Source organism: Branchiostoma floridae, chromosome 3 (genome assembly GCF_000003815.2).
Source record: "Branchiostoma floridae strain S238N-H82 chromosome 3, Bfl_VNyyK, whole genome shotgun sequence".
Taxonomy (NCBI): domain Eukaryota; kingdom Metazoa; phylum Chordata; class Leptocardii; order Amphioxiformes; family Branchiostomatidae; genus Branchiostoma; species Branchiostoma floridae.
The window spans coordinates 7,315,150-7,330,587 of record NC_049981.1 but is presented as its reverse complement, the minus strand read 5'-3'; the positions used below and the strand labels follow the sequence as shown (position 1 = coordinate 7,330,587).

General features: G+C 42.0%; 1 protein-coding gene across 1 annotated transcript in view; it reads right to left on the bottom strand.

Annotated features, from left to right (window-relative positions):
- Positions 1-470: 470 nt before the first annotated feature.
- LOC118411318 (mothers against decapentaplegic homolog 6-like) overlaps positions 471-15,438 on the bottom strand; it is a 42,067-nt gene continuing 27,099 nt past the window's right edge. Inside the window, exon 4 of the mRNA XM_035813520.1 lies at positions 471-1,337. Coding sequence (XP_035669413.1) covers positions 790-1,337 — 548 coding nt within the window. The 3' untranslated portion in view covers positions 471-789. The remainder of the gene's footprint in view (positions 1,338-15,438) is intronic.

The window sequence follows — 15,438 nt, the reverse complement described above, 5'->3', positions numbered from 1 at the left end:
ATTTAGCTAGTTTAGGTACAGGTGTTTACGTCTGGACCTGTACCTAAACAATTTTTTAGGTACAGTACAGGTACGGGTATTCAGGTACACAGCCCTATCCAGGAGATAGCCCTGAGGTTGTCTGTACCCTATGTTCACCTTTATCCGCAGGGTAACCTATATCTGTTGTCTTTGAAATCAGGGTATTGAAGGATCGTTCGTTCGTCCCATAGCCTCTTAATCAGCCGTAGGGGCAGCACAACATGTTGTGCTGTATCAATAGGCATTTTAGTCCCCTGGCGGCGCCTATCTCCTCTCCGGGGCAGAAGGGTGAAGGATATCAAGTCAAATATTCCAATTTGAAACCGTCTGTCGACTTGATATCACTGCAAACCTTGTTTTAATAACAACGGATATAAGTTACCCCACGGATAAAGGTGAACTAGAGTTAATAGTAATGTTCACACAAAAGGAGGATAAGACCATCAGAATTCGTTCTCACAAACCATGACTTTATTGTTTGGATGGTTGTGACTGTCCCTGGCCACGTGGCCAGGCATATACCAACTGATCTGTACAACTCTCGTCATAAAAACTAACCTTTTTTTCTCTCTCTCATCTTTCCTAGTAGGTTCGGTTCTCTTCTCGAGGCAATATGTAAGCAAAGTGCGTTTCTCTCTCTCTTTCTTTGAAAACATTGCACCATACATAAATAATTACATATACAAAAGGGCTCCCTTCTTCTTTACACTTTTTATATAATATATAGTATATAAAATATTATATTAGATCTAGAGGGCTATACAATTATCATCGATTGATGTTGAGTAGGACTTCTACCCAGCATGGGCAGGACGTGATAAACTGTCTTGAGTAGGAAGGTCCCCAGCCCTTCGCAAAGCTGATCCGGACCGAGTTAGGGTCATAGGGGCCGTCCAGAAGGTCAGGGTTCGAAGTTCTTTGCAACATTTCCGACCTCCCGTAGTCGAAAATCTTGATGCTGAATCCGGGGGGAATCTTGCGCACGATCAACGTTCTCGAGTTCGGAATATCCAGCGTGGGTGAGTTCACGAATATGGCGTGGCTGCTCCGATTGTACGCCCAGACCCCGTCCGGTTCTTTCGACAACGTCAACCCGTAACCAATCTTTTTTCGAGTTCTGACCACATTTTCGGAGTGCGATTCGCTGGATGAGAGCAGACCGAGGCAGAAGCCGTCGCCATGAGGTAGTTCGTGGAAGATATTGACGCTCGCATCGTACACGGCGAAAAGTCGCCCGACTCGAGTCCTGTGTTCCCAGTAGGCGATCGAACACCAGTGTAATCGTTTCCTGGACTGTCCAGGCAAGTCGCTGAGGTCTGCAGAAAACACAAGAAAGGAGAACTCATAAGTCTTAAGTCTTACAAGAATCTAAGACAACATAAGAACAGACACTAAGTCTAAGGCCACATCAATTAATTTGTTGGTTCTCAAATTTGTCCTCTTTTTTAATTTTGACTTGTATGAAATGCATGAAAACAAGAAAATGAAAAATTGTGACCTTTTTCTTATTTAATACAGTGCCTTCTAAATGGCTTCACAATTGCATTTGGTTTATGAAGTTGCTTTTCTGTTTAATTACACTAGGGGGCATTATTCTTAGCCAGCTTGCAGATCATAAAATATCAACTTATGAAATGAGTAGTTTTACAAGTAGAACAACATATGAACATACAGACTGCATCTAACACAGCCTAATTACTGAATACTTATTCAAATTATTACATCAATGCAGTGATAAAACACATTGGTTATATGTTGTACATGTATATGTTCCCTTTCAACTGTTTTATGTACTTTATAATTCCTGTGAAATTGGGGCAAAACAATCTCTATGGATACCATCTGAGTGTATACTGACATTTCAAAAAAGAAGAAAAAGATACTTCATTTGAAGTTTCAAATCACCACCATACTTCCATAGGATAGGAAGAGATAACGTACAGTGAGTGCATACTGTGAAAAATTTAAAAGATATACATGACTTGCACCGCTCCAATTTTACCTGCCCTAACCAGTATATACCCAGTACATGGACCAGTGCAGGTTAGGTGCAGGTAGACACCAGAAAATACCAGCACAACTTCGAGCCCTGACCCAACAGACCTTTCAAAGTTTGTCTCTACTGTCTTCATACTAACCAGAAGCCTCCTAAACACACACACAACAGTGAACAACTGTCAAGTCACAGGACAACTGCTTCCTCTCTCAGCCCACACTACATTCCCACGCTGCGCCTTTAACTATTACTTTATCCATCACAGGACCGTCACAATGGGAATTTTTGTCTGACAAAAAGGGCCCATTTTCATCAGAGGAGTGACAGTAGACAGGAGTGTCACCTGAGACAGAGCATGTTCCCTGGAAAACTTTAAGTTGTACATTCCGTGTCTTCTTCTTACGTCATGTTGACGTCTTGGTGTGTCGTACTGATGACACAATGAAAGATTTATACAAGATTTAAGAATCCATAAAGGCTTGTTGTAACTAAAATTATTTATTATTATTAATTTTGACCTTATTAGTCTTACGTTCAAGGTGATCATGTTGAAACAATAAAAGATTCATAGAAGCTTAGACAAGCTACTTATGCTTTCTAATACTGGAACAGCACACTGTATGCTTTTCTAAGTTGTATCATCTTTCTTATTCTTAATTCTGATCCTCTTATTCATGAGACTACTTTCTAAAGACAATAAAAAAGATTTATTGAAGCTTAGAGAAGCTATAGATGCTTTCTAATGCTTGTACTGTGCAAAGAATGTGTGCTTTCTAAATCTCGTTATCACGAATAATCTTATTTTGATCGGCTTAAGGCAGCCTTGGCTTGCTATTTAAAAATAAAGTGACTTAGATTTCCACTAAGGTAAACGCGAATCTGTGCTACGTAGGATTTAGATGGTATAAAACTCGCTTAGGCTTCGCCAATGCATCTTCCGAATATCAATTTGTGTAAATTAATCCCGAAGTAGTCGGAAGGACGTGCCCACGAAATCGGATTAATTTGGAAACGTGATTTTAACAGTCGTTGAGTAACGAAGTTACAGCGGAGAAACAAAACACCCAGAGCTGTGTAAGTGATGAATTAGAGGCTCGATAGGACGTGACGTTTATCACCGCTATTTGAGGCAAGCGTAAACGCAGAGATGGCAATCTGTGGGTAAAAATACAATGAGGTTTCTCTAACAAGCAAGGTCTAAAATACGACCATCCAAATATCTACTAACTAGTCTACAAATTATAAATATATGTTTGCTTGTTGTCACCTCAAATACTGGACTTAAGTCAAGTTTTCCAGTCAAAGTTTGGTCAACAGGCAAACACTTTTATAGTCATAGCATGATATTGTTTTGGAATTATTTTACGATTGACTGATAAATATTCTAAGGCCTTATTCTTGTATCATTGTATTATTAGATAGAAAGATATGTACCATATTGTGTTAACTGCTTATCTGAAAGAAAGTATGGTTGGCTAAAAGACAAGGCAAAATTACCACCCACAGTAAGACAAGCGTTCTACCACGCCAGCAAAAGCCTTCCACCGTCCTGAAGCCAGGAACAAGCATCAAGAAATGAGACGAATCAGATACTACATCAGAGTTGACAGGTGCATGTTGGAACACCAAATTACATTGGACAGCACCTTGCCCCATCACCCTAACCCAACCAATCAGACGGCCCGACACAGGGTGTCATGGGAGGGTCAGTAAAGTTGCTGAGGAGGAAAAAAGATGACCATGCAGTTTGGGATTCAGACGAATGGCGCAAGAAGTAGCGTCCAAGGCCACTTATAAATGAACAAATGGCCAAAAACTTGTACGGCGCCATATAGGCTGAGAGAAACAGAATGCATTTGGTTATCAGTCCCATATGATAACAGCAAACTATGAGTATATTTGTGCCTTTTCACATTAACAACTACAGGTAGATTTATTGACCATTTACTTTAAGTTTTCAAGTTTAATCCTTCTGTATTTTCAATTTCAACAACTGACATGAAATTTGTTTGGTTGTCTTAGCCTAGAACACAAATGATTTTGTTTTTTGTCGTTTTCAAAAGATCAGACCAGCAAGAACTGATATAGGATTGGTCTCACAGCACACACGATATGCTGTTTTCAAGTTTCACTTTCTTCCATCACCTTAAGATATCCGACAAACAAGACATCTTATTGGACTGGCCTTAGACACATGCATTACACCCCGTTCTCTATACAGGTTTCCATTCGTATCCTTTTCAGAAAACCTGAAATAGAAGAAATCTTGTCTTGGCCTTTTGGAAACACATCATCACAACTTCTTCTCTTTTCAGGCTTCTGTGCTAATCATTTTTTCAAAAAATCTGAGAAACAAGAAGTTTCATTGTTTTGGCCTTGTGACACAGATATCACACCCTGGTCCTCACTGTAGACTATTTGTTTCCAACTTGCTGTGTTCTGAACGAGGCCCCTTCGCACTGTTGTCCCAGCAAACCCACTAATGGCCGCTATCAGTGAGAAAGACCAAAGGACTGGCCAGCCAGGGAGAGAAGTAAACAGTCAGGCTTGATTTATTCCTTAGTTTACAGGAGACGTCTCCTGTGACCTCTGTGCTGAAGGTCACTCCTTACAGGAGTGTCCGAGCTTGAGGCTTTCTTGAAGATTCTTTCTGCATGATATCTTCTTAATCCTATGCACTGTTGAAGGAGGTTAAGTTCTAGACACTAGAATTACATCCTACAAGGTTTCTGTTGCAACTTTCAAGACGTAACGTTGGGAGAATTTCTTGCACCCTTTTGTGAAAACAAGCCATCACTTTAATGAGCTGCGGGGCAGGAACAAAGCAAGGCCGACCAGAGGGTGCCCCCTTTTATCAAACCAAGATGGCAGGCATTTCAGAACTGACCAATGGGAGAGCGTTTCTGGGGGGCAGCCATTTTGGACACTTCACAGTGAGAAACACCAGAAGACTGGGTCTGTTTCTGACCTAGGGGCCAACAAAAGGGGTGAACAGTTTGGTTTACATAGGGGCAGGTAACACTGGGAACTCTTCAAACTTAGAAAAACAAGCAGAAGATTCGAAAATCTAGTTCAAACCATACCTACAAGAAATAAAGACACTATACATAAGGCTGCAATTTCTATTTTTTGGCTCTACATGTAAGATTTGAATTAAAAAGTGGTGGAAGATCAACATGGGGTTTATGTAAAGGCAGGTGACACATCAAACTCTTACAATTTGAAAAGACAAGCTAGGAATTGTAAAATCTGCAATAACTCGGATATCTCTGTCATAAAAAAAAAAAGACACTGGGAGGCCACTGCAATTCAATTTACCGCTTCTACAATTTCAAAAAAATATAACTGGAAAATCCACATTGCCAAAAGGAACAGCTATACCTTGGTACACATAGTTTTGGGACATGAATACAAATAACTTTTATTTTATTTCTAAGCAGGTCACATTTCAGACTTATCTCACAATCCAGTAGCAACTTGAATTGTGTGGTTTCCCACATCTTGCCCTTGAAGTTTTGAAATGATGTTACAAACTTTAAGTTATTGGGTAATTATTTCACACAACTTGAAGGCATACTTAAGTCAGTCTTCTGTCAAATTTCTGTAAACTTCAACTTGCAGGGGAGATTTCGTACCTTGCCCCCCCAGGGAGAGACGGACATTCTAAAAGCATACATACATGCTCAAACACACACACATACAGACAAAGGAGAGAGCCTTTTCATGCGGAGAAAATGGCAGCTTGTTTAAATATGCAGAGGATTAGGCAGAGAGGAACATGTGCCATGATCTGACGTTAGGTCAAAGGTTTCCTAAACCACAACCTGTCAAAATAACCGGCAAACAATCAGGACTGAAAATAGCAAAATAATGGTTCGATCCATAACTACGGCCTAGGTCACTGACAATACACTGACCATCAAGGAAAAAAATTTTCACAATCTGATGTCAAAACCACAACCTGTCAAAATAACAGGCCGACAATCAGGACTGAAAATAGCAAAATAATGGTTCAATCCATACCTACGGCTTAGATTGCTGACAATATAATGACCATCAAGGAAAAAAATTTTCACAATCTGATGTCAAAACCACAACCTGTCAAAATAACAGGCCGACAATCAGGACTGAAAATAGCAAAATAATGGTTCAATCCATACCTACGGCTTAGATTGCTGACAATATAATGACCATCAAGGAAAAAAATTTTCACAATCTGATGTCAAAACCACAACCTGTCAAAATAACAGGCCGACAATCAGGACTGAAAATAGCAAAATAATGGTTCGATCCATAACTACGGCTTAGGTTGCTGACAATTACACTGACCATCAAGGAAAAAAATTGTGTAGCAATCTGACGTCAAAACCACAACCTGTCAAAATAACAGACCAACTTTCATAAGGGACAAAGGCGAAATAATGGATTGATCCATAACAACAGCCTACAATGTGTAACAGTCACTGACAACAATCGGGCAGAGAAAATGTGTCATGGTTGGTCGTCAAATTCGTCAAAACCACAACCTGTCAAACGACAGGCCAAATCTGGAGATTGATAGACATAAAATAATGATGCAATCCATAACTGGTATCGCTGGGCTTACGACGCACCGCTGACAATGTTCCGTATGTGAAGGAATGAATGCGTATGATTCCTGGGGGGGATAACGCACTAGCATGACAAATGTAACAATTTTCCTACTGTACATTGTGCGGTGACACACAGACGTCCACAACAACTCATCACCATCCTAACTGCATGGCAAAAGCTATTATTTTTAATATGGTTTGCCAAGAAGGATCCGTGCAGCATTCCTTAGATGCTGAGCTGAAACTCTAAGGTGCCAAGCAACCGAACAATCAATTCTTCTGCACTTTCTTCTTTCACAGCAAACAGGCATATCTTACGATCTCCAAGGTTGAGGTCCACATAAATTACCCCAAGACTTTGCTGAGGCTATAACAAGTTAATTTGTTGGTTTAAGAAAATGATGCTGACCCAGTACATCATCAATATGCAAAAAGAATCCGAAAATTGGTTGAGACTTGATGAACTGGACTGACCCAGACAAGAGATGAGTTTTGATGTCTATCCAGTTTATAAGAAATAACAATTATGAATGATAAAAGCTCTTTGATATGAAATACTTCTACAACACAATCAAACCTGCCTAAGAGGGCCACTCAAGGAAGAAATAAAATCTGGTTTATCTGGTTGGTGGACAGGCAGTTACTATGGACAAGAGTCAATGGGAAGAATTATCTAAAAGACCACCAAAAAGTGGACCTAAGGGACAGGTGGGCCTTATGTAGATGTAGTACCTTTATAGGTTTGACTTGCTAAGTACTGTAAATGTATTAAAGTTTGCGGGGATTTAATTTCGCAGTAGAGGAAAAAGGACTTTTCGCTGTGGTTTTAAGTTTGCGGTAGCACCATGCACTGTAGTCTTTGCAGTGGCTTTAAGTTAGCGGTCAAGCTGCCACTGCGAAAACCGCGAACATTAAACCACCGCGAAAGTTTCTGCATTTACAATATGTCCTGTTTTCTGAGAGAAGGGGGGGGGGGGCTTTCTGTTGAATTAGAACAGACAGGAAGAGTTTTGAGAGCGAGGGCAAACACTACTGGTGCCATGGAGTGGTGGGCCTATATAAGGGCAGTCTCTACACACAATGTCGCACACCGTATCACCTGGGGTAACCTGGAATCCAGTCTACTGCTGGCTGGGCCTACCGTACTTAGTGCAGGCTTTGTACGGGGCCAGGGAAGCTCCCAGCCGCTTAGGTAACCGGCCACACCCGGTAGAATTTTCACGGGGTTAGACTTAGCCCAGTGGGAGTTAATTTGCCAGGGAGTTAATTTGCCCGCCAGCAGTAGACTGGGGAGATCCTTGTTTAAATTTCCTCGAGATCAGATTTGCGATAAGGCTTCCTACACCACGGGAGTCCCTCAGCACACGGCACAATTGGCCTGAGCGCGCCATGCGCTGGCGAATCCACTACTGCCTTGTTACATATTCATGGCCTGCTTGCCGTGATGTAATCATATCACTTTCGTATCTGCACTACAATCGGGCGGTTTTGGGATCCTAGTAAGCCAGAATAAATGTCACAACTGACTAAATAACATTGTAGTCTTTTTTTTAAACGAAATGTGAGAAAAGAACATGAACAATGGATATTGGAAGTTCCTGTATGCAACGTAAGACTCCTTGGTAAGACTAAGTTTTATTCATGAAGAGAAATGGATCTGGAGACAGACAAAATATCAACGTTTTTCTATGACTGTGTGAAAGGTAATCACAGATGTATGTAGTGTTTTTTCTTCTTTAGATATAACCCAATGGTACTTTATAAACAACGTAGAGAGACCAGTTGAATGTCATTTGAATAAGTGATATGGAACAACAACAAGTCATGACCCACGTCTCAAAACGAGCTGAAACCTCCCAATCTGCACGCCTCTAATTCTCACTGGGAGTAGCGTCGCCAACTGATACCCCAAGTCATCTGGCTTCTTTGACCTGGTCTCTGATCAGGGCGACCAGAGGGGACAGAACAGTCTCTATAGAGTGGGAAAGTTCGCGGACTTCAGTCCATCTGGACACTCGAGTGATGTCAACAGTTATGTCCCGCGGCCCGTGGGTCAGCTTGGTAGATCAATGAGGAGGAGAGCCATGACATCCTTTCCATGCAGAAACAACCACAAAACTTCCTTCTGCTTATCTTTAAAGCTATCGACCCCTTCAAACAACAACAGAGCCCTGGAAAAAGGCATTTTCCAGAGCAGCCGTGCGCGTGTGTCAGGCTCCCCCGAGTCGGCCATGTTGATATGGTAATCATGTCAGGGTTTGACAACTTGAAGGCGGATTTACCGCGTGCTGCGCGCACCAATCAAGGCGCGGCAAGTTGATTGGGTTCTCGTAACACTATTGGTTAGAAACGGCGCGGGGATCGCCGCGCCGAGAACTGTTCCTATTAACTATTCCCCAGTCTACTGCTGGCGGGCAAATTAACTCCCTGGCAAATTAACTCCCACTGGGCTAAGTCTAACCCCGTGAAAATTCTACCGGGTGTGGCCGGTTACCTAAGCGGCTGGGAGCTTCCCTGGCCCCGTACAAAGCCTGCACTAAGTACGGTAGGCCCAGCCAGCAGTAGACTGGATTCCAGGTTACACCTGGGGTGGACTAACAAACCCTGGTCTTATCTACTGCGTGGTCAGGACACTGTATTGTGTAAGCTACAGAAAGGGGGGAGGGGGAGTTTTGTTTTGGAGCGACTTCCTCAAGACATTTATACATTATCTTGTGTTGTAGCTATCCCAACATTAGACCGATTCTTTGTACAATTGTAGGGGATAAGGAGCAACTACAATATACAAGACAAACATCACTTTGTTTCTTACTTTACGGGTTATTTTTCTTGCAAACTTGCACTGTTGACAACTCAGCTAAGGTGCAGACAAAAAGGTGGAAGGCACATTAACAGTTGACACCATTTTGCTCAGTTTTAATATTAAGTTATCAAGAGAGTTACATCAAAATAAAAGAGAAAAAGTCTTCTTGACAAAGTGTTTAATTTCTCTACTGCTGCTTTCACCATTTCGAAATCAGCACTACCGGTAACTGAACTGTCTGCAGTGTTTGAAAAGTTTATGTTTCGTAAATCTATGTTTCGCTGTACAGAATTAATGCTAGCTACCATTGACACAACTCTCAGTTTTTCCTACCAAAACCACAGCACACCTGAGACAAAAGAGCAACCCTAACTGTCCCCCTGTGTCTTGAATGGGAGGCCCCAGAATCTCAAGTACTTTGATAAGGATCTCCTCTGCTATTCAAGATGGCTGCCTGTGCAGTTTGAGTTGACAGACCGCTGAGTTTCCCCCCTAATTGACAAAATTAGGGCCCTGCAGCCCAAAGACCCACCATTCTCTCCATCTGTCTGTGGTTTCGGGGGAGATAAATTTTCTTATAAATAGGAGGCTACCGCTGAGACTTGAAGAATCACCCTGAATTTCAGAAGCCTTATCTTAGATGAGGTAGGAGGGAAAAAGGGGCTTAAGGTGTATCTAATTGCATCTCCGTACTATCGGCATATCGCTAGTACAAGGCAGAAAATGATGTACATTTGTCCTAGCAAGGGTTCCCTTGTCATCAATTTGCGATGCCCTACAGAAAACAGGAGGAGCCGACCACAAAGCAAAGTGCTGTCCGCTGTGGTCATGGTTCGCACACACAATAACAGTACTAGCACCAATGAAAGGGCTGTTCCAAGAGTCGCGCCACCTCCCCCTGCCTCAAGTCACATGTACCCTCTCTAGAACCCAAGGCATATCTGCTTTCTCTTATGGCAAAGCTAGGTTTATTCTGTAACGCAACACTCTGGTACCCCTTTCTGTCCCTTAGGGTCTCTATTGGGGGGGTCATGGGGGGAGGGGTCGGATATACCCCCCTATTGTAACTCCTGAGGGGTAATAGGGTAAGAGAAAAGAAGAGGGGAAGTAGCTCTCTGACCCGGGCATGCCTTGCTGACCCTATAACAAAGACCTCTGAAATAGCTGTAAGATTGCTCGGAGCTCGCTCGTTTCCCATCTGCTTACTCAAAACCATGCTTTTCCAACTCCTAAGGCAACATCCAACCCACAAAACCCTCGCACAACCCTCCCAAACACTCAAGTCTTACCCCCGTCTTGTGTTATGTCTAAGAGGTCCCGTTTCTTTACCTTAAAGGAAGTGAAAGGGAGAAGGTAATGGGTAAGTAGGTGTATCATTATCACAGGAGAGTGGTGTGTGGCAAGGGCTGCCTGGAGAACTTAGGATGGACAGCACAGTCATTACAGGTAAAGGCTTTGTTTACAACAGTCTCTAGGGGGCAGCATAGTTAGGGAGGGGCTAGAGCAGGGTTGTGTCCATGACCTATCACTCCCTCCCTCTCGGAAAAGTTTCTTGTTGGGACAGAAAAAATGTTTGACCACGTCAAAAACATGAGAACTTACCATTGAAGAAAATGTAGTTCCGTAAGTTTACAATTAGATTTTAACAATGATATCCAACAAGTTATGCCTTATGGGCTCCCAAACAATAAGTGGTCAGAAGAAATTTTAAGTTGCAGACAGCTCTGGGCTAGCGGCACTTAGAGGCACATGAATTCATGCTGAAGGGGTGGGTACAAGACAAACTCAAACCATCAAAACATACAACATGTCTTATTCCAGTACCAGTCACGTAAGACTAGGAGAAACAGGTTTGCAAAAAGGACAGCATAAATACAAAGAAAAGGAAAGACCTAAAACATGATGCAGCATCTTGCCTTCCAAGTTCCACCCAACCAGTCTCCGTTACAAAGAGGCACAGAGACGGACAAAATCTCAGTTCTCTTCTCCAATCTTCCTCCCAGCGCTGGAGTGATTTGGCCCTGAAAGCCTGGGGTAATTGGCTTAGGCTCCGAGCCGCTCAGGTCACACCGCGGCCCAGAATCCCCTGTTCTCTCCCTGTCCGCCCATCCATCAATCGTACAACCAACCGGACGGATCGATGAGGAGTCGCCAAAACCTAATTCTTCCAGGTTTCGGTCCTTGGAGGGGTGTCCAGAGGATTTCTTGTCCAAGTTGGCAATATGTTAGTGTACATCCCTTGGATTGGATCCATACTTCTAGTGCCTTTGAAGGTCACTTGTTTTAGTTTCAGTACCAGCGTCAAGTTGAGAAGTTCAGGTTCGAAACCTTAGTCTTTCAGGTTTCACTTGATATCAGTTCCGTCTCAAATTTTCGTCACATATTTCCAAAGGCAGGACCTAACTACTTCCAAGAGAAAAGCACGAAAATCAAGTTTTTCATAACAAAGAAGTGAAGTCTTGTTTTCTGTTATGTAAAGACACATTTCCAAAGGCAAGATCTAACAAGTAAGATCTAACTACTTCCAAGAGAAAAGCATGAAAATCAAGTTTTTCATAACAGAACTAAAATCCTCCAAATAATTCCAGTTTCTTAAGTCTTGCGTTCTGTAATAAGACACACTTGTAACACTTTCCTTTCTACCTTGAAGAAACCTTAGGGGAAGAACTCAATTCCCAATCTGAGCACGGCTAAGTAGAAACAAACTCGTCTTGCTGCAGACATTACAGGACAGAATGGCGCTTCCCTCTCCTAACGTTGAGCACCTCGTAGACACTCAGTCTGTGCCTACCAGTTACAGACTGCGTTATGGGCAGGCTGGGATCTTAAAGATTGTCTCCGAGATCTCCTCGGAACCGAAGGGTCGAAACAAACGGCCGTCCTAGAAGACAAACGATTTCCTCCCCCATTCTCATTACTTTCTGAACAGCCCCTTGAAGTTTGCAGGGTATTGTGGGAAGTAGGGTTTTGATGCTGTACCAACAGGTGTTGTTGCCATGGCAACAAGTGATGGCATTCTGATGCCAGTTGGCTACGCAGAATGAGAACAAAAATTTGTGACATACAATTGTGAATTTGCAAATAACACTTTTGTCTGAAAGGCACAGCAGTTGGCATTTGTAATTTTAGTTGAATGAAAGAACTAAAAATACTGGATCTAAGTTACATTCATATCTTCTCTTAAGACAATCACTTATTCCTGCTTATGCTTTTTAAATTTACAAACCAGTGAAACAATATCATTTAATAAAACAGTGGAATCTAGTTCTGACTTTGACAGTAACATTAGTTTGCATTTAGTAATAAAATTACAGATTTTCTAGTAATTGTTAAGGCCACAACTTTATTTGTTGTTTCTTGCATTTCCCGACTCTATTTTTTCCAATGTGAAAAAAAATAAAAAATAAAAGCTTTTCAAATTGATGGCCACACTTCGTGTTGACAAAATTTCACTGCCTCTCCTTTCTCAAATTAACTATCATTACTATGGGCCTCAAATTCCAGTAGCTGTACGTGCCTATTTTGGATATTGCTTTTATCATTTTTCCTCAAACTTTGGACTTTGCTACCAGGGACCCCCTATATGTTGAAAGTTTAGGTCTTCCTGTCCGATTTGACTTTTTGAAGTTTTTAAAAGATTTTTTTCCGACAGACTGACCAAATATTTTTCTGAAAAAATCCGGGTCAACGACAAATAAAATTGGTGTGGCCTAACAATGACAAAACACACACTTCCACATCAGAACTGGCCTTTCCACCTGCAGCCATTCGCCCGCTAATTTCGGCTCGAGGAGTAATTACCAGTAATTATTCATACTTCATTTGGGAGGGGGTGCGAGTCACATTGATCGCGACAATGGGATCAATCCGACAACACTGTGCCCATGATGAAATTTATTGGACTCGAGCAGGGAGGGGTCAACCTTCGCGACCTTGACCAACTCGGGCATAACAAGCGCCGGTGGCGGAACACAGGGCGCTATCACGTATTTATGGCAATTTCATTGTTTTCGAGAGATAAAATGCCCGCTCTTTCTCCCTCTGACGACAGGGTTTGTGAGTGTAGGGCAGCAACCGGTGTTGACTTAGGGCTTGGTGGCTTTGGGATATGGGTTAAAAACAAGGTGGAGGATACGTAGTAACACTAGTGGTGTTTAATCATTCAAAATCACCCAAAATTAGGAAATTTTATTGTCAAATAATTTCATAATTGAAGATATCACAATATGACAGAAAAACTGTTGTCAAAATGATAACATAAAATATAAAGTTCAGATATGTAGTAACACTGGTGGCGCTTAATCATTCAAAATCACCCAAATGTGAACTTTTATTGTAAAAAAACTCCATAATTGGAGGTATCATAATATGACAGAAAAACATGTCAAAATGATAACATAAAATAGAATCAATTTTAAACTCTCTATATGTATACAATACAGTCATAGAAAAATTTATTTAACTAACCCACTTTATTTTTAGTTTAGCTTTCTGCTTTGTTATAAGGTCTTTTGAAGGCAGTTATTTTAATTTTTAGTCCAATTTTACTTCCATTTCTATCACAATTATGAAAACATACTTAAGTATATTGACTCTAAAGATTTGGAGTCATCCCAAACTTATTTTCTTAATTATCTAAGTGTGTTTTGACTGTTTTGACTATATTTTTAGCCTGTTTGAAGTTTCCGAAGCTCTGATGACGCACGAGCCCACGCCTGACCTAGTCTTGTAAGGGGCCTTGCAGGTTCAGGGAAAAAACAACAACTACAGTAAGCTTTGTTTACACCTCTATCTCTTAGGACAACATTTTGGTACCAGAAAAGATCACGAAACTTGACACCATCTTCCTCCTTGGCATCTACACACTCCTGTCTTCTCAAGACAATTACGACCTACATCTTTACCATCTTTAAGGGCCATACCAGCTCACTTCTTTGGTTCACGTATCCCCATGCAACCTTCTACACCATAAAACTTGGGGGGCTAGAAGAAAAACTTCAGCATACTTCTGACTCCATTGGACACTACAACAGATAAAAGTCAATACAAAGGTGCAAAATATACAACTTCCCCAGTTTGGCAGTTTTAAACCCAACTGACATAAAATTGCTGTGGCTTTCAAACAGAGAGAAAACACATTCCATCCATCCTGAATTTTAATTAATGAAAGGAAAGAAGTGGCCGCCATCTCTAACCCAACCTTCCAGCGAAATCCTATCTCCCCAGAGTGTCCTGGCTACATGCCTGCTGGTCTTTAAGGCCGACATCTCTCCAGCGAACCCTCTAGAGTTTCGCCAACTCCTTCCAAACTTTGTATACACTTGGCACTGGGGACGCAGCCCTTCGTGACAGGGGTGGATTGCAGGGATTTGGTGGGAAGAAGTGGGTTGGGCTTGGCTGTTTTCCTCCGAGGTTTTTCCACCTAGTTAGGAAAAACCTCAGTGGTGACCCCTTGCCCTTTCTGCCACGCTTGGCCGACCTCGGCAGAGAGGGCCGCCTTTGTGTTACCCCAAGCCCCTCTAGGTTCCGTGGAATTTGCTGCTAGGCAAAACTTTGGAGAAAATCCTCGCAAACTTCTCCTGGCTGGACAACTTTGGCCGTGTGCCCGGAACTGAGACATCTTCTGAGCTGAAAAATTCCCTGAGCCTTTTGTCAACAGTGGATGGGCAGCCACTATTACCTGCTATTGTGCCCCGTCACAAAGAAGAGAATATCTGTGGACAGATAAAGGCCTTTGTTACCCAAACTCCAGTGAGCCGGGCCACACAATACACGAGTCAAATGAATATCACCGCAAAAAATCCGACGAATTTCCGCGAAATCCAGTCTTACTTACCTCGGAACATCCCTCGACTTACTTGACTTTACATCTGTCTATGAGGCATTTAATGAAGGTGTTCGTTTTGCGCCACGAGTCTTGTACCAAACTTGTCTGCCACAGACAAAGAGCGAGAAACACTTGCAACAAATTGCAACACTCCTTTTCACGTACCCTACAAGACAGCCTAATAATCCATCAAACGCCA